This window comes from Chiloscyllium plagiosum, chromosome 2 (assembly GCF_004010195.1).
Source record: "Chiloscyllium plagiosum isolate BGI_BamShark_2017 chromosome 2, ASM401019v2, whole genome shotgun sequence".
Lineage (NCBI taxonomy): Eukaryota > Metazoa > Chordata > Chondrichthyes > Orectolobiformes > Hemiscylliidae > Chiloscyllium > Chiloscyllium plagiosum.
This window is the reverse complement of record NC_057711.1, coordinates 25,211,704-25,232,240: the sequence shown is the minus strand read 5'-3', so window position 1 is coordinate 25,232,240 and position 20,537 is coordinate 25,211,704. Positions and strand designations below refer to the sequence as shown.

Below are 20,537 nucleotides of genomic sequence, written 5' to 3'. Positions count from 1 at the left end.
GTAACATGGCCTGCCAACTCTCGTACTCAATACCCCGTCCAACAAAGGAAAGCAAGCTGTATGTCTTCTTGACTACTTTACTAACCTGTGTTGCCACCTTTAGGGAACAATAGGCCTGTAGATCTCTCTGTACATCAGATTTCCCCAGGACTTTTATAATTACTGTATAGTTCGCTCTTGAACTGGAGCTTCCAAAATGCATCATCTCGCATTTGCCAGGATTGAACACCATTTCTCTGCTCATCTCTCCAATCTATCTATATCCTCTGACACCCCCCTTCATTATCTGCTACTCCACCAATCTTAGTGCCATCTGCAAGTTTGCTAATTAGGCAACTGATACCTTCCTCCAAATCATTTATATATATTGCAAATAACAGTCGTCCCAGAATGGATCCCTGTGGAACACCACTGGTTACAGGTCTCCATTTTAAGAAACTCCCTTCCACTACTACTCTCTGTCTCCTGTTGCCCAGCCAGTTCTCTATCCATCTAGCTAGTACATCCTGGACCATATACGACTTCCCCTTCCCCTTCAGTACTATGGGGAACCATATCAAATGCTTTATTAAAGTCCATGTACATGACATCTACAGCCCTTCCCCCATCATTCAACTTTGTCACCTCCTCAAATAATTCAATTAGGTTTGTAAGACATGACATTCCCTGCACAAAAATATGCTGCCCATTACTGATAAGCCCATTTTCTTCCAAATGGGAATAGATCTTATCCCTCACTATCTTCTCCAGCAGCTTTCCTACCACTGATGGCAGGCTCACTGAGAATTACCTGGAGTATCCCTGCTACCCTTCTTAAACAAGGGGCCACCATTAGCAATTCTGCAGTCCTCCGGGACCTCACCCCGTATTCAAGGATTCTGCAAAGATATCTGTTAAGGCTCCAGCTATTTCCTCTCTCACTTTCCTTCGTAACCTGGGAAAGATCCCATCCGGACCTGGGAACTTGTCTACCTTAATGGCCTTTAGACTACCCAAAACGTCTTCCCTCCTTATGCCAACTTGACCTAGAGTACTCAAACATCTATCCCTAACCTCAACATCCATCATGTCCCTCTCCTCAGTGAATACCGATGCAAAGTACTCATTAAGAATCGCATCCATTTTCTCTGACTCCACGCATAACTTCCCTTCTTTGTCCTTGAGTCGGCCAACACTTTCTCGAGTTACCCTCTTGCTCCTTATATATGAAAATAAGGCTTTGGGATTTTCCTTAACCCTGTTTGCTAAAGATATGTCATTACTCCTATTAGCCCTCTTAATTTCTCATTTCAAATTGGTCCTACATTCCCAATATTCTTCCAAAACTTCGGCTGTCTTCAGTCACCTAGACCTTATATATGCATTCTTTTTCCTCTTAGCTCCTCTCACAATTTCACCTGTTATCCATGGTTTCCTTACCTTGCCATTTCGATCCCCATTTTCCCAGGAACATACCTCTCCTGAACTCTAATCAACCTCTCTTTAAAAGCGTCCCACATATCGAATGTGGATTTACCTTCAAGCAGCTGCTCCCAATCTGCATTCCCCAGCTCCTGCCGAAGTTTGGTATAGTTGACCTTCCTCCAGTTTAGCACTCTTCCTTTCGAATCATTTTTGTTTTTGTCCATGAATATTCAAAAACTTATGAAATTGTGATCACTATTCCCAAATTAATCCCCTAATGAAACATCAACCACCTGGGTGGGCTCATTTCCCAACACCAGGTCCAGTAAGGCCCCTTCCTCAGTTGGACTATTTACATACTGTTCTAGACAACCCTCCTGGATGCTCCTCACAAATTCTGCTCCATCCAGACCTTTAACACAATGTGAATCCCAGTCAATTTTAGGAAACTTAAAATCTCCTGCCATCACCACCCTGTTGTTCAGATGTCTTTCCATGATCTGTTTACATATTTATACCTCTACCTGCTGTTCACTATTGGGAGGCCTGTAGTACAGCCCCAACATTGTTACTGCACCTTTCCTATTTCTGAGCTCTGCCATTTATTGCCTCACTGCTCGAGTCCTCCATAGTGCCCTCCTTCAGCACAGCTGTGATATCCTCTCTGACCAGTAATACTGACTTCATTATCTAGTTTCTTACAGGCTTTAGTTACTGCTTCCTTACTGTCCTTTAACCTCATTTGGTTCCCATCCCCCTGCCACACTAGTTTAAACCCTCCCCAACAGTGTTAGCAAAAGCGGCCTCAAGGACATTGCTTCCAGTTTGGCCCAGGTGGAGACCATCCAATTTGTAATAGCCCCACTCTCCCCTAGAACTGATCCCAATGTCCCAAAGATCTGAACCCATCCCTCCTGCACCATCTCTCAAGCCACGCATTTATCCTGCCTATTCTATTATCCCTACTCTGACTAGTGTGTGGCACTGGTAGCAATCCTGAGATCACTATCTCTGAAGTCCTACTTTTCAACTTGGCTCCTAATTTCCTAAATTCTGATTGTAGGACCTCATTCCATGTTCTACCTGTATTGTTTGTGCCTATATGCATCACGACAATTGGTTGTTCACCCTCTCCCTTGAGAATGTTCCACAGCCAATCTGAGACATCCCTGACCCCTGCAACATACCATTCGAGAGTCTTGTTTTTGACCACAGAACAGCCTATTTACTGCCCTTGCAATAGAATCCCCTATGACTAACCCCTTCCACTCTGTTTCCTACCCTTCTGAACAGCAGAGCCAGCCATGGTGCCATGAATCTGGCTACTGCTGCCTTCCCCTGGTGAGCCATTTCCCCCAACAGTATCCAAAACGGAAACCTTCCTGCTCTTTCTCTGCCTTTTGGTCACCCATTCCCTTTCTCCCTGAGCAATCCTAATCTGCGGTGTGACCAATTCACTAAATGTTCTATCCAAATCCCCTCAGCATAGCATATGCTCCAAAGTGATTCCATCCACAGCTCCAGAGTGTCATGTGTAAGGGGATCAAGAGTTTCAGGGAGAAGGCAGGAGGATGGGGTTGAGAAATACATCAGACGAGATTGAATGGCAGAGCAGTCTCGCTGGGCTGAATGATCTAATTGTGCCTCTATATCTTATAGTCTATTTTATGATGACAGGAGAGAGGCAGAACATGTTACTTATAATTTAAAGAGTGGCAAATGCAGAAGATCTGTAACAAAAAAAACAGTAATTTCTGGAAAAGCTCAGCAGGTCTGGCAGCATCTGTGGTGAGAAATCAGAATTAACATTTCAAATCCAGTGATCCTTCATCAGAACTAAAATGTTAATTGTATGTTGATTGTGTTTCATTATGCAGAGGTGGTGGGCACTTGTGGTGCAGTGGTAATGTCCCTATCTCTGAATCAGGACACCTGGGTTCAAATCCCACCTATTCTAGTGTGTCATAACATCTCTGAACAGATTGATTAGAAAGTATCTATAAAGGATGGTGGACATTTAGTGTGGAGTGCACTTGAACTTCTGTAAGTTGTCACAGACTAAAGCTATCCTTGTTAAGATGAGGTGTATGCTTATCTATAAGGTATAGAAATACTAGGCCATTTGGCCCATTAATCTACTCTGCCAGTCACTGAGATGATGGCCAATTTACTAATCCTCAACTCCATTTTCCTGCTTTGCCCCATTTCCCTTGATTCTCTCATTGATTAAAAAATCTGTCTATTTCAGTCATTCCTCTGCCATAAATAATTCCTGATGAAGTGCTCCAGCCTGAAACGTTGATTTTCCTGCTCCTGGGATGCTGCCTGACCTGCTATGCTTTTCCAGCAACACACTCTCAACTCTGATTTCCAGCATCTGCAGACCTAATTTTCTCCTAACAAATAATTCCACAAAGTTGAGAGAAGAAATTCCTCCTCATGTCTGTATTGAATGGGTGACCCATTGCTTTGAGATAATGCCCTCTGATCCTAAACTCTCACATGACAGAAACAACCTCCATGCATCTCCCCTGTCACGTGCCTATATAGAATTGTGTAAAGAATGACCCTACTTGCATCCTTCACCAGCTAGGTGCCTGGCACAAGAAGTTAACAGAAACGGCGAGGGAGAAAGAGCATTAGAAGATCGGACTTGTCAAAATGCACACCTAAAACAATGCACATAGCAGCCCAAAATTCAAGTCAACAGCTCATGTGGGGTAAAGTTGATGTCGAGACAGATGGAGTCAACACACTGTTAGAAAGTGAGAAATTGTCTGGCTTTATCTCCGAAGCTTTTTGATCTTGTACTTTGACCTGGCCGCCTCCTTGCAGAGATTTCAGCTTTCACACCAGGAGCCAGCGTTAGCACAGCAGCAGCATTCAGTGCCTGGGATTCACAATGGCCAGGCACTCGGCTCTCTGTACCGCCACTCTGATTGCCTTTCTCTCAGTCCCATGCCTTGCAAACCGAAAACTGCTGGTTTTCCTCATCGATGGCTTCCGCTATGATTACATCAACGAAAACGAACTGCAGAACTTGCCGGGTCTGAGGGAAATCGTGCAATCGGGCGTCAAAGCGGATTACCTGACACCGGAGTTCCCCAGCCTCTCCTTCCCCAATTATTACTCCCTGATGACCGGTAAGTCAAGTCGGAAGGCGAGGGGTGAGAACAGATTTCTGAACAGTGGAAATCACAAATGGCTTTACAATCATAAAATATCTTTCACATCACATTAAATAGACTTTGGATCCGGGCAGACCGTTGTTTAACGCGTTGGAACAAAATTCCAAACTCTTACAAATGCAGTTATAACTTCCCTAAAATAAATTACTGCTTTTAGAAAAGCAAATATCAAAATCATTTTTCGAATTCTTGCAGCATTGTTGCTAAAAATGTGACGATGTAGACATTAGATTTTGTGAGCCTCGGAAGAGAGAGCTTTGTGCGTTCTGGCATCTAACTGTGGGTTATTTGGTGTGAACATTCAACACTGTTTTTGACGCTAAATCCCCTTTCACACTCTGGAGTGAAGCGTGGCTCCTGTTAGGTTCCCCCCACAATGGAATCAGTGGCTGACTTGCAGCGCCATCACATCCTGTTTGAGTACAACGCTGTGCATAGAGGAACCCCACTCTCTGCTCACTGCAGTAAGGTCGAGTCTCTTTTTGGAGTTGGCGACTTTACAGACCTAATTCAAAAAAAGGTCCCGGGAAAGGAACTGCTGCCAAAAAAAAAGAGACAGCTGCTGGGACGTTACAATTCATGGAGACACCTACAGTTCTTACAAAGTTATTTAGAGAGATAAAAATCTCTCCAAGTATGCATTGTCACAAATGCTGTTTGGTTTTGTGCAGTATGATATCAAGCAAACAAACAAAACCAGCTCAGAATATCAAGTTAAAAATCACACAACAACCAGGTTATAGTCCAACAGGTTTATTCGTAAATACAAGCTTTCAGAGTGCTGCAAAGGCTTGTACTTACAAGTAAACCTGTTGGACTATAACCTGGTGTGTGATTTTTAATTTTGTCCACCCCCGTCCAACACCGGCACCTCCACATCAGAATCTAAAGACATAGCAAAGGTTTCTATAAAAATATATAAAACGAAAGAGTGGCCAAAATAAACATTGGTCCTTTAGAGGATGAGTAGGGGGATTTAGTAATGGGGTCTGAAGAAATGGCTGAGGCATTGAACAGGTATTTTGTGTTGGTCTTCACAGTAAAGACACGAATAGCATGCCAAAATTGACAAAGAGACAAAGGTGGGTGAGGACCTGGAAACAGTCGTTATCATGAAAGACGGAATGTTGGGCAAGCTAATGGAGCTAAGGGTAGACAAGTCTCCTGGCCCTGATGGAATGCATCCCAGGGTACTAAAAGAATTGGCAGGAGAAATAGCAAATGCACTTGTGGTAATTTTCCAAAATTCACTGAACTCTGGGGCAGTTCCAGCAGATTGGAAAACAACAAAAGTAACGCCACTGTTTAAAAAGGGAGGTCAGACGACAGATGAGGAATTATAGACCACTTAGCTTAACTTCTGTAATGGGGAATGTGCTTGAATCTATTATGAAGGAAGAAATAGCAAGACATCTAGATAGAAATTTCCCCATTGGGCAGGTGCAGCATGGGTTCATGAAAGGCAGGTCATGCTTAACTAATCTTTTGGAATTCTATGAAGACATTAAATATATGGTGGACAATGGGGACCCAGTAGATGTGGTGTATCTAGATTTCCAAAAGGCATTCGACAAGGCGTGGCACAAATGGCTGCTGCTTAAGATAAGGATGCAAGGCATTACGGGCAATGGATTAACATGAATGGAGGGTTGGTTAACCAACAGGAAGCAAAGAATGGGAACAAATGAGGGCAATTCTGGTTGGCAATCATTCAGTCACTGGTGGTGTGCCTCAGGGATCAGTGTTGGGATCGTAATTATTCACCATTGACAAGATGATTTGGAGTTGGGGACCGTATGCAGTGTACCAAAGTTTGCAGATGACACTAAGATGAGTGATAGAGTAAAGTGTACAGAGGACTGAAATTTTGTAAAGGGACATAGATAGTTTAAGTGAATGGGCAAAGGCTGGCAGATGGAGGACAATGTTAATAAATGTGAAGTCATCAATTTCAGTAGGAATAACAGTAAAAAAGACTATTACTTGAAAGGTAACTAATTGCAGCATGCTGCTACGCAGAGGGACCTGGGTGTCCTTGTGCATGAATCACAGAAGGTTGGTCTGCAGGTGTAACAGTTAATTAGCTTCAGGGTGCAGGGCCTGGAGTGTAGGGAGGTGAGGAACATGGCATCAATTTCCAAGGAGGGTGCCTGTAAACAGGGAAGTTGTTTGAAGTGTGTATACTTCTCTATGTTCTATGTTCTAAGAAGGCAAATGGAATTTCATCCTTCATTGCTAAAGGGATTGAATTTCAAAGCAGAGAAGTTATGTTGCAGCTGTATAGAGTACTGGTGAGGTAACACATGGAGTACTGTGTACAGTTTTGATCTCCTTACATGAGAAAGGATGCACCTAGCGCTAGAGGGGGTGCAGAGGAGGTTCACTAAGTTGATTCTGGAGTTGGGGGGGGGGAGGGGAGGCAGGGTTTGCTTATGAGGACAGACTGAGTAGACTGGGATTATATTCATTGGAATTTAGAAGAATGAGGGGGGAATCTTATAGAAACATATAAAATTATGAAGGGAATAGATAAGATAGAAGTAGAGAGGGTGTTTCCACTGGCGGGTGGAAGTAGGACAAGAAGGCATAGCCTCAAAATTAGGGGGGGCAGATTTAGGACTGAATTGAGAAGGAACTTCTTCACCCAGAGGGTTGTGAATCTATGGAATTCCCCTACCAGTGAAGTGGTTGAGGCTTCCTCAGTAAATGTTTTTAAAGTTAAGATAGATAATTTTTTGAACAGTTCAGGAACGAAGGGTTATGGTGAGAGGGCGGGTAAGTGGAGCTGAGGTCTGGAAATGATCCGCCATGATTTTATTGAATGGTGGAGTGGACTCGAAGGGCCAGATGGCCTACTCCTGTTCCCAGTTCTTACGTTCTTATGTTTTTATATTTGAATTTGACCTATCCCAACAAAGCAAAGGCATCTCTTACACATACAAGATTATATTTACATGCATTGAGTTGTTATATTTTTCATTAAGATAAACATTCTAAAGTGCTTCACTGATGTCTCGGAGGGCCCAATCTTTTTAGTAAGACATGTGCCATTTCACATTTGAAGTGGCATCTTCTGGTGTTGGACTACCAGGAGGTGCACTGGAAGTAGACACGATTGGCAAATTGCAGTGCCAGCAGTGGTATTGGGGAACCCAGCCGTTCTGCCATCTCCTAACCTCCCACAGCTCATTTGGTATCCAACATACATTTAGTAGCAGGGGAAGAATATCTGCAGCTAGTGCTATTTACTAACCACTCTCATGTGACTTGCTGATTGATGTTTCATGGCTGATCTTAAGTTAGTGGCTGGTAGTTTGTACCATTATAACAGTGTTGTAATGCCCACACAGAATGTTGGGGAACATGGTGAAGGTCTTGCCTCTGACTTTCAAGATTTCTGCTCAGATGCTCTCCAGTCATGTGTTCCCATTCACACTGGTCTGGAACATTACTGGGAGAATGTATGGAGATGACACAAAGAGGGGCAAGCTGCTCAAGGATGAAGGAGGGGGAGAGGAGTGAAGAAGTGCTCTCATTCATATCCACTCAGCATCCTCAGAGACCAGTTATAACTGAAGGGTTCCATTGGGAGATACGGTGTATGTGAGAGGCTGAGTAGCACAGGAAAGTTTAAAATGCTGGAAGATAGAATTAAACCTTTAGGTAAACCACCTAAAACCATAGAAATGCTCATGAATCCAATATTCTCATTTTTAAACAAATTCTTTTGTCGGATGTGGGTGTCACTGACTGGTCAGGATTTTATTGCCCAGGTCTAGCTGCCCTGGAGAAGGTGGTGGTGAGCTGCCTTCTTGAACCGCTGCAGCCTCCCATAATGCCATTGGGAGGGAATTTCTGGATTTTGACCCAGAGACATTGAAGGAACAGTGGCATATTTAGAAGTCAGGATGGTGAGTGGCTTGGAGAGGAACTTACAGGTGATGGTGTTCCTATGTATCTGCTGCATTTGTCCTTCTAGATGGTAGTGGTCATGAGTTTGGAAGCTGCTCTCTGAGGATCTTTGGTGAATTTCTCCAGTGCTTCTTGTAGATAGTACACACTGTTGCCACTGAGTGTCGGTGGTGGACAGAGTGGCTACTCGTGGATGTAGTGTGAAGTTTGGGCTTTTGTGGTTACTGATTTGCTTCAAGATTGGACAATAAGTTCGAAGCTGAACAGTCAACACATTACTCTAAAGTAACAGTAGCAGACAATATTGTCGCAAGACAGCTCGTTAATAAGACATCAGGAAAATTGAAATAGTTTTAAAAACCCTGAAAATTATTTCAATCTGAGGACCAATAAGATTCTGAAAAGGGGCAAGTTCACTGTAAAATGGTCCAGAAGCCAGGTGAAACCTTTCTAAAGAATAAAAGCAGAAATTGCTGGAGAAACTCAGCAGGTCTGGCAGTGGCTGTGAATAGAAACAGAGTTAACATATCAATTCCAAGATGACTCTCTTCTGGGACTTCAGATGTATTTATTAATGACTTTCAATGGCTGTTGCAGGTTGAGGGAGTGGAGACCTAAAAGTAGAATTAACATGAGATCACACTGAAATAAAAATTGCTGAAGAACCCTATCAGACTTATTGCAATTTGAGGAAGATCTCACCTTGGAGAAAACAATGCAGTTGGTGAGACAAAGGTTTGTGAACAGACCAAAGCATTTCTGACAGGTGAAGAGATACCTTAGCCCAACAATGCTCCAGTGACCATACAGATCAAAAGAAACATAAGAGAATGTTTAGTGGGAGGGAATGTGTACAATACCTAAACCCTGCCAGTCCTATGAACCCAATAAGTTCCACAGTTATAATCAGTACCCTGCAAATATTGTAGAATGCTTACTTTAAAGAAAATTGGTCATTGCATGGAAATCAGCCAATGAAAAACCTTTACTCTTGCGGGTCCCAAAGAACAATCTTTGTATATAAGGATATTAATGAAGATGGAATATTCCCTTGGAGAGACGAATTATGCCAATCATGTGTTCTGGAATGCAGGAGTATATGTATTTAACATGATAGCGACACTTCATTGAAAACTGGAATGTAATGGCTTTATAAAACAATGTACTATGGTTATTGTTGCATTTACTGCAGACAATGGAAATCCAGTTAATTAATAGTCCAGGTGGAATCAAACTAATAACCAAAGGAAAATTTAAAAAGTCGATATTGGAAACATTGCATGTTATGCTGGATCAGGTAAAAGAGGTGTTGACCTCAATCCTATTAGGGAAATGGGAAAGGTTCATCGGCAAAAATCCTAGTGTGACTTCAGAAAATATTTTCTACAGTTATTTACCAGACTGGGATGACCTAAGATCACAAATTTCATCATTTTGTGAAGAGATGCTAAACCTGTGTGTCTTCTTCGACCTAGGAAGATGCTACACTCACTGAAACAGATACCTGAAAAAATCACTAAGATGGGATGCTTGTCTCCTATCACTGAACCTGTTTGCTGTGGGCTGACACTGTCAGAAATGTTGAAGGGCAGAAAGCTCAGAATGCAGCCTCCTATTCTACCCAAGAACTTACTTTCTGGGCGAGCACTACAGGATTATCAAAATGAGATCTATCATTTTAAATACAGAAAGCTTACAAATAATGTGTGAAATTGTGAGGTTATGTAATTTGACTTGAAGAATGGAGGAGTTGAATATTATTTAAAGATTGCAGAAAATTACAGTGCATGAATCACAAAAAAAAACAAGCGTCCAAGTTCAGCAGGTAATAGGGAAAGCAAACAAACTTTTGGCTTTTACTTTGAAGAGAATGGTGTACACAAATAGGGAAATCTTGCTAAACATTTGCAAGGCACTAATTAGACCACATCTCGAATACTGTGAACACTTTGGTCCCCTTATCTCACAAAAAGTATACCGGTATTTGAGACAGGCAAAATTGAGGACTGCAGATGCTGGAGAGTGTGGTGCTTGAAAAGCACAACAGGTCAAGCAGCATCGGAAGGGCAGGAAAATCAACATCGAGCATAAGCCCTTCATCAGGAATCAGGCTGGGAGCCTTGGGGGTGGAAAGATAAATGGGAGGGGGAAGATAAGGCATTCTTCCTCCAAGCGTCGGATGGTAAGGGAGTGGCGATGGAGGAGGTCCAGGACCTGCGAGTCCTCAGCGGAGTGGAAGGGGGAGTTGAAGTGTTCAGCCATGGGGCGGTGGAGTTGGTTGGGGTGGGTGTTCCGGAGATGTTCTCTGAAGCACTCTGCGAGTCGGCATCCTGTCTCCTCAATGTAGAGAAGACTACACCGGGAGAAATGGACGGAGTAAATGATATTTGTGGAAGTGCAGGTGAAACTTTGATGGATGTGGAACGTTCCTTTGGGGCCTTAGAAGGAGGTGAGGGGGGAGGTGTGGGCGCAGGTTTTGCAATTCCTGTGGAGGCAGGGGAAGGTGCCGGGAGGGGAGGGTGGGTTGTTAGGATGTGTGGACTTGATGAGGTAGTCGCAGAGGGAACGGTCTTTATGAAATACGAATGGGGTGGTGAGGGAAATATATCTCTGGTGGTGGGGTCCGTTTGTAGGTGGTGGAAATGACGTATACGGATGTTGGTGGGGTGGAAGATGAGGACCGGGGGGTTCTATCCTTATTGCAGTTGGAGGGGTGGGGTTCGAGGGCGGAGGTGCGGGACATGGGTGAGATGTGCTGGAGGGCTTCATCAATCACGTTGGAGGGGAAATTGCGATCTTTAAAGAAGGAGCCCATCTGGTGTGTTCTGTGGTGGACCTGGTCCCCCTGGGAGCAGATGTGGCGGAGGTGGAGGAATTGGGAATAAGGGATAACATTTTTGCAGGAAGTAGGGTGTGAGGAGGTGTAATCCAGGTAGCTGTGGGAATCGGTGGGTTTGTAGAAAATGTCAGTGTTAAGTCGGTCACCATTGATGGAGATGGAGAGGTCCAGGAATGGGAGGGAGGTGTCAGAGATAGTTCAGGGGAATTTAAGGTCAGGGTGGAATGTGTTGGTGAAGTTGATGAACTGTTCAACCTCCTCGTGGGAACATGAGGTGGTGCCAATGCAGTCATCAGTGTAACGGAGGAAGACAAGGGTGTGGTGCAAATGTAACTACGGAAGATGGACTGTTCTATGTAGCTGACAAAGAGACGGGCATAGCTGAGGCCTGTGCGGGTGCCCATGGCTACCCCTTTCATCTGGAGGAAGTGGGCGGATTCGAAGGAGAAATTGTTGAGGGTGAGGACCAATTCAGCCAGACGAATAAGAGTATCGGGACATCGGGAGAGGAAGAAATGGAGGGTTTGAAGGCCCTGGAAATGGCGGATGGAGGTGTATAGGGACTGGATGTCCATGGTGAAGATGAGGCATTGGGGCCAGGGAAACGGAAGTCTTAGAGGAGATGGAGGGCATGGGTGGTGTCCCGAACGTATATGGGGAGTTTCTGGACTGGAGGGATAGGACAGTAGGTGGAGATGAATTCGGTGGGGCAGGAGCAGGCTGAGATGATAGATTGGCCGAGGTAGTTAGGCTTGTGGATCTTGGGTAGGAGGTAGAATCGGGTGGTGCGGGGTTCCTGAACTATGAGGTTGGAAGTTGTGGGTGGAAGATCCTCTGAGGTGATGAGGTTGTGCACGGTCTGGGTGATGATGACCCCCAAGCCCTGGGGCAGTATGGTGGCTCAGTGGTTAACATTGCTGCCTCACATCGCCAGGGACCCCGGTTCAATTCCAGCCTCGGGCGACTGTCTGTGTGGAGTTTGTACATTCTCCCCTGTGTCTGCATGGGTTTTCTCTGGGTGCTCTGGTTTCCTCCCACAGTCCAAAGTTGTGCAGGTTAGGTGAATTGGCCATGCTAAATTGCCCATAGTGTTAGTCAGAGGGAAATGGATCTGTATGGGTTGCTCATCGGAGGGTCAGTGTGGACTTGTTGGGCCAAATGGCCTTTTTCCACACTGTAGGGGAATCTAATCAGAACACTTCAGATGGCCTCCTTCTTTAAAGACCGCAATTTCCCCATCCACGTCATTGATGATGCCGTCCAGTGCATTTCATCCATGTCCCACACCTCCGCCCTCAAACCGCACCTCTCCAACTGCAATAAGGACAGAACCCCCCCCACCAACCTTCGAATACATCATATCATCCTCTGCCATTTCCACCATCTACAAACGGACCCCACCACCAGAGGTATATTTCCCTCCCCACCCCATCTGCTTTTCATAAAGACTCTTCCCTCTGTGACTACCTCGTCAGGTCCACATGCTCTAACAACCCACCCTTCCCTCTCGGCACCTTCCCCTGCCACCACAGGAATTTCAAAACCTGCGCCCACACCTCCCCCTCTCACCTTCATCCAAGGCCCCAAAGGAGCCTTCCACATCCATCAAAGGTTCACCTGCACTTCCACACATATCATTTTCTGTCTCCATTGCTCCCGATGTGGTCTCCTCTACATTGGGGAGACAGGACGCCTACTCACACAGCACTTCAGAGAACATCTCCTGGACACCCGCACCAGCCAACCCCACTGCCCCATGGCCAAGCACTTCAACTCCCCCTCCCACTCCACCGAGGTCATGCAGGTCATGGGCATCTTCTGTTGCCACACCCTTACCACCTGATGCCTAGAGGAAGAATGCCTTATCATCCGTCTCAGGACACTCCAACTCCATGGCATCAATGTGGACTTCAGCTGGATCAGTGTTAGGGGCTCTCCACTGTAAATAAAGGGTGACTTGGTAAAGGGATGCCACCCTCAGTGGAGTTATTTCTATGGCAACGAGAGTAAGATCAATGATGTAACCATGCAAAAGCGCTCACCAGCTGAAGCCCAACTGGATTTCAAACAGGCACTACAGCTAACTTTATCATTGGAAAATGCAGCAAGCGGAGTACATGGGTTTTAGGGTATTCCAACGGAAATGGAGACCCTCATTAATCTGACTAAGCATGCGAAACACCACTTGAGTGAAGGCAATTGCCTAGCATCACCCATGACATATCCTGAACAGAGGAGCTCTAGGTCAGCCCACAGCGAACCCCAAAGCAAAGCCATGTCTTGGCCAAACGGTTAAAATTTTCTTCTGGATCCAGGCCGGTAAGCCATTGTAGCCATGGCCGGTATGAGGACTCGAGACAACAAAAGAGTCTCACTCAACCTGAGTTGAATAAGGGAACTCATAGGCTGGCATCCAGAAGAGTGCACTCCCTGGAAAGCCCACCTACATCTGGTTTGGAACAGTTACATTGCTTAGCAACATCCAAATCAGAACCAATTCAAATAAACATCTAGTTAAATGGTCACCTGGTTCTTATGGAAGTCGATACCAGTATGGGCTGTTTCAGTGATCACAGAACCAGTCTTTAACAAAAATCTGGACTCTAGCCCTTAGGTTTGCACAAGACCTCAGCTAGACTGAGAACCAATACTGGGGAATCTTTACAGATTAAGGGTACAACGTCCTGTCTCTTATGAGAAGCCGCTGATTCTGTTATCAGTGGTTGTAGTAAAAGGCTCAGATCCAAACCTGATAGGGCAACATTATTTCAGAAAGATTCACCGAGTTTGGCTCAACATATTTTGCCTTGGAATGGCTGCCTGAGTCATGTTCTAGTTAAATACCCAGAGGTTTCTCAGTGAGACCGAGGGACTATCAACGAAACCAAGGCCACCTCGCATTTTGTGCAGGAAGCAACTCCATGATTCTGCGTGGCCCGTCCAGTGCCATTTGCCTGACGAGCTAAAGTAGAGGCAGAAATTAGAATGCCGTTGGGTTGGTTTGCCACTGGGGGGATTTTAAACAAACATTTTGCAAATGAATAAATACCCAACCCCTTCCATAGAAGATTTATATGCAAAGCTCTTAGGGGGGCTGTCCTTCACAAAGCTGGACATGAGCCATGCATACTTGCAATCATGGTTAGATGAGGATTCCCAGAAGTATGTTACAATTAATAGCCATGTACTAATATATGAGACTGCCATTTGGGGTATAGTCAGCCTGTGCAATTTTCCTATTGAATTATAGGACCACTCTTTGTGCAATGACAGGGATAGCTCCAGCAGAGTTGCCCATGGGGTTAACCAGGTTAAATCTGATCTTCCGGGACGTGGGGGTGGAAGGTGAAATGACATCACCTTTCGAACACAAGACTGCGCTAAGTGGAAGAGATTGTTTATTTCAGGGGAGAAAGTTTGGTGAAAGAGCCACAGGAATGGCCCTGCATGGGTAATGTGAGGTCAGGTCCAATGACATATAAAACTTGGGTAGTTGTGACGGTCCTGAACAAGCACATGGACCAGATGAAAGCTGCAAACTTGCAAATGATACGGGAGCAAAAACATGCCCAGATCCTTGATAGCCTTTCCCACTATTCCAGAACCCTCCCTTGTCAAGCATAGAAGATAACTCAGAATCTGAGTTGACAAGGGAGATGTCACCTTGATGCCTACGCTGCCTGAAGAAGGGAATGAATTTCTTCCAATACATTCCAGGTGCAAGAGGTGAGCTACTGTGTATTACACACCATCTGTACCAGAGGCAGAGTTAGAGGAATCTGGCCTGGCACCCTGGGAGGAGTTACAAAAAAGAAACTGGGCTATATCCTCGGATTCAGAGGGGCACGGATGTAATGATTGTAACAAGGCCAGCCAGGTGGACCTCTGAGAGTATGAATTCCCTGTTTAGGGCTGTTAATGTGGTCCAATCTGGGAGCCCTGACTGACAGATATAAACAGTGTCTGGCACCCTGCTGACTGTGAGAGCTGTTTCTGAGGGAGCTGGGTCAGTGTCAAGGACTTTCTATGTGTAAATACAGGGAAACTTGGTGACGGGATACCAGTTTATGTCGAGTTACTTCAAAGGTGGTTAAATAAACACAGAGGGGGCATAGAATACAAGAGCAAGGAGATGATGCTGGAACTGAATAAAATGCTGATAGGCCACAACTGAAGTATACAATGCAGCTGTGGTCACTACATTATAGGAAAGATGTGATTACCCTGGAGAGAGTGCAGATGAGACTTACCAGGATGCTGCTCGGGCTGGAAGGTGTGGGATATGAAAAAAATTGGATAGAGTGGGGTTGCTTCCTTTGGAGCACAAAGGTAGAGAGAGAGACTTGTACAAGTGTATAAGATTATGAAGGTCATAGATAGGAAGGGTAGGAATGCACATTTTCCATTAGTAGAGAGGTCAATAATCTCGGGCATAGATTAAAGGTTAAGGTAGAATTTGAGGAGAAGATGATGGAGGTCTCAAACTCACTGCTTGAAAATGAGGTCAATTCAGAGTCTCCTGTAACATTTGATCAATAATTAAATGTTCACTTACGTTGGCCAAGAACTAGTAAATGTCGATAGTGTGGTCAAATATGTGTTGAACGATGGGCCGAATGGCATTCTTCTGTGCTGTAAATGTCTATAGCTCAATAAAATTGCAGATATATTCTATATATTCTTTGCAATACTGTACATGAACACGATGAATTCTAGTCAAGATCAACATGTTAACTGATCCTGGATTTGAGTGGAAATGAGTAGAAACGTGTTAGAAAGAAAGTAAAAGTGTTAGCAATGCAGAAGGCTCTTGGGACTAAATGATGAAATTAGTAATTCCTGGTTTGATGTTTTATCAGCTTTCCAACAGATTTCATTTTTGAACTCTGCTGAGTTAAGAGATATGTCAGGGCTGTTGTAAAGTTGTACAATGGACCTTAAAGTCCATGAGTTTAACAAATGTTTAATTTGCAAAGACTCTTCTGAATGATCTTTCTCAGTGTGCTAAACCTCAGAGACAGTGGATCAGATGACTTGACTGCATCAGGTTAGGCTTAGTGCCAATGAATGGTCATACTAACTTGACAGAGTCCCTTTATATTTTCATACATCATCAATTGAATTGACTAACTTAAAGGTTAGCTTTACTTTCAGAGAAAATAAAAGGTATAGGCTAAAATAGTTAGAAATGCAAATTTAAAATCAATAAACCTTGTCCATAATGAGTAATTATTATGCAATTCAAAACATCAGAATGACTGGCAGACTGATGAAATGATTGTGAAGACAAGTCTCATGTTTATTTTGATTTCTCCATTCTTACAGGACACTATTGCAATGTGCACCAGATGATCGGAAATTATATGTGGGATGAGAAATCAAACAAGTCATTTCTAATTGGAGAGAATGAGGATAGTCGGCTCCCAATGTGGTGGGAAGCATCAGAGCCAATCTGGGTTACCATGATGAAGAATAAGCGACAAGTTTATATGTATTACTGGCCAGGTTAGTATTTGGCAATGTGTGAACATTTATGTTCACATCTTTATGCTTACCAGGATGTAACTACTTAACATTGAATTGTTTCGACAATTGACAGCAGCAGCACCATCAACAAATGAGTATATTTGGGGTACAAGTAGGCAACTCAATCTGACTTCCTTTAATCTTCCATGCTCCGCAGTTCCCATTCTTTGCTCCTGCTTTTTATATCTTGCATGAAACATTTAAACCATGTATAATATTTTTCAAGATAACAAACTTTGTTTCCTCAACAAAATGCAAATAGAATCAGAGTGATAGTCAATGTATCCATATTTCCTGTCCGCCTCTCACACTTCACAACCTTCTGACGTATTTATGCTCCTCTGCTTCTGGCTGTTGAGCATCCCTAGTTTTATTCACTTTAGTAGCTGTGCCTTAAGTGCCTTGGACCCCGAACTCGAGAATCCTTTCCATACACTCTCCACCTCTCACTTGCTTTTCTCCTTTAATGCCTCTGTGATCGAGATACTGGTCATATGATGTGGCTCGATGTTGTATTTTGTATTAGACTATACTTGATGAAGTGCTGGTTAGTGCTATTGTGAATCATAGAATCCCTACAGTGTGGATGCAGGCCATTCAGACCATCAAGTCCATTCCGATCCTTTGAAGAGCATCCTACCCAGACCCACTCCATCCCTGTAACCCTGCATTTCCCATAGCTAATCCATCTAGCCTGCACATCTCTGAACACTTTGGGCAATTTAGCATAGTCAATCTGCCTAACCTGCACTTCTTTGGACTGCGGGAGGAAACTGGAGCACTCAGGGGAAACCCTGCAAGACACAAGGAGAATATGCAGACTCCACACAGACAGTCAACCAAGGGTAGAATCAAAGCTGGGACCCTGGCACTAACCACAGAGCCACCATGTCACCCCTGCCAAAACTGTTGTACAGTGATACAAAAAAAGTACTGGGAACTTGGGTAAGTGTAATTTACTTTTTTTCAATCTTTAAAATAGTGTGATTTCCTGGTCACAATCGCATGTAATTTTGTGCAAGGATGTATGGCTCTAGTGTTATTAAGCAACATGTAAAAGCTTCTGATACGTGGCAGGTAATGAGAGTGAGAGTGTTCCTGGTTAGCTGAACTGCGTGATTGCTGCAGTGCAATAACCTACCTCCTGTTAAAAGATTCCATGGCAGGATCTTTCTGTTAGCTTTCCTAGGGATATGTAAGATGTATGTATGTATGTTATATGTAATTTTGGGTCTGTAATGTTGAAAATTTGAGTATTTCAGACTGAGAGCCAATGTAGGTGATGAATATGGGGATGATGAGTGAACTGGAGCCTCTCTGTTTAAAACAAAAGAGCCTACTACATCAATTTATTTTTTTGTTTGAATCAGGTTGTGAAGTTGAGATTCAGAGCACCAAGCCTACGTACTGTCGGGAATACTATTATTATCCATCAGACAAAAATTTTTCGACTGCTGTTTCAGATGCCATTGATGTTTTGTGGTAGGTCATAACGAAAAGCCATTTTGGGTGTCTACTATTTGTTTGCTGTTGAATCATGTCTCGTAGAATTGTTAGAGCACAGAAGGAGATCATTCAGTCTTGTAGGAGCAATCAATCTAATTTCACTTTCCTCTTCTTCCCTGCGGCCCTGCAATTTATTTCCCTTAATCCAATTTTCTGAAGCTCTTGGGAAGAAATAGTAAGAACTTAGCAATAACATTCCGAATCAGACTGTACTTGCTGGTATATCCTGGAGTCTCATTTATTTCAATCTCGAGTCTCACGGTGCATATTTGTACGTTAGCTTTAAATGGAAAGAAGCGTGCAATGCAAATTTTCACTGCGCAACATCCTTCCTCTTCTTAGTGGATGAGAAGCGTATAATTTAATCAATTGTTTCTAATTATGTAAACAATTAATTTAAGCATGACTTGAGTATTCAACTTCTCCAGTAACACTATTATGTATGTAAACTTTTGTATTAATTTAACAATGCTCTCATGTATGATGTATGTCATGTGTGGTAAGATGAAAGATCTGTTGGCCAATAAAAGTGATGCACCTTGGATCAAGGTCACTTAAGATTGGTGTAAGTTTTCTCTCATGAGTAAGCTATCATTGAACATCAAGTGAGGCCTCATTTAACTCAAGTCCTTCATCTGAGATAGCGATCAATGTTTCCAAATAGTGTTTATAGAGCTTTAAAAATATATTTATTAATTCATGGTTCATGGGCATTGCTGGCTGACCAGTGTTTATTGCCTGTCCCTTGTTGCCATTGAGAATGTGGCGATGAATTGCATTCTTGAGCTGTTGTAGTCCATGTTCTATAAGTAGACCCACAATGCCTTTAGGAAGGGAATCTCAGGATTTTGACCCAATGATGGTGAAGGAACGGCGATATATTTCTGGGTCAGGTTGGTGACTGGCTTGGAGGGGAAGTTGCAGGTGGCAGTATTCCTTTGTAACTGGTGACTTTGTCCTTCTAGATTGTGGGTTTGGAAGGTGAAGTCTAGGGATCCTTGATGAATTTCAGCAGGGTTGGTATTGGAGGTGGTGAATGTTTATGGATGTGGTGACAATCAAGCAGGCTCCTGTACAGTATCAAGTTTCTTGAATGTCATTGGAGCTGTATTCATGCAGGCAGATGGAGAGTATTCTATCACACTCCTGACTTTGAATCAGGTTGTGAAGTTGAGGTTTGGAGTACTAAATCTACATACTGTGGAGAATACAGATGCCATTGATGTTTTGTGATAGGCCATTGTGAAATACCATTTTGGGTGACCATTATTTATTTGCTTTGAGATGATATATCATAGAATTGTTAGAGCACAGAAGGCGACCATTCAGCCCATCAGCTGTCTTATAAGAATAATCCATCTTGATGTTGGACAGGCTTTGGGAGTCAGGAGGTAATTTACTAGCTCCAGGATTCTGAGCCTCTGAGCTGTTCTTGTAACCACAGTATTTATATGGTTAGTCCAGTTCAGTTTCAGGCCAATGGTAATCTCCAGAATATACATATGGCGGGATTTGGCAATGACAATAACATTGCATATCAAGAGTCAGTGGTTAGAATCTTTTTTGTCGGAGATGGTCTTTGCCTGGCAGTTGTGTGGCACGAATGGTATTTGCTGTATGTAAACCCCAAGCCGAGATATTACCAGTTTTGCTGAATTTGAAGGAGTCATGAATGGTGCTGAACATTGTGCAATCATTGGTGAACATCCCCACCTCTGACCTTATGATGGAGGGAAGGTCATTGATGAAGCAGATTGGACCTTGGACACTATCCTGAGGAACTCCTCCAATAGTGTTAGGGTTACATCCTGGAGATGTCCTGGAGCTGAGATGGCTGACTTCCAATAGCCATCATTCCATGTCATCCCATTGAGTTCAGTTTTGCTAGGGCTCCTTGATGCCAAACTCAGTCAAATGCAAGCTTGATTTCAAGAGCAGTCACTCTTCCCTCATCTCTGGAATTTCTCTCTCTTGTACATGTTTGAACCAAGGCTGTAATGAGATCAGGAGCTGAATGACCCTGGCAGAACCCCAACTGGGCATCATTGAGCAGGTTATTGCTGAGCAGGTGCTGCTTGATAGCATTGTTGGTGACACCTTCCATCACTTTACTGATGATTCAGAGTAGACTGATGGGGTGGTAATTGGCCAAGTTGGATTTG

The 20,537-nt window shown here is 43.7% G+C and overlaps 1 protein-coding gene across 1 annotated transcript in view; it reads left to right on the top strand.

The window, feature by feature from the left end:
- Positions 1-3,910: 3,910 nt before the first annotated feature.
- The window catches only part of enpp6 (ectonucleotide pyrophosphatase/phosphodiesterase 6), a 43,490-nt gene continuing 26,863 nt past the window's right edge, over positions 3,911-20,537 (top strand). The window contains exons 1-3 of the mRNA XM_043705594.1: positions 3,911-4,547; positions 16,669-16,848; positions 18,240-18,351. Coding sequence (XP_043561529.1) covers positions 4,307-4,547; positions 16,669-16,848; positions 18,240-18,351 — 533 coding nt within the window. The 5' untranslated portion in view covers positions 3,911-4,306. The remainder of the gene's footprint in view (positions 4,548-16,668; positions 16,849-18,239; positions 18,352-20,537) is intronic.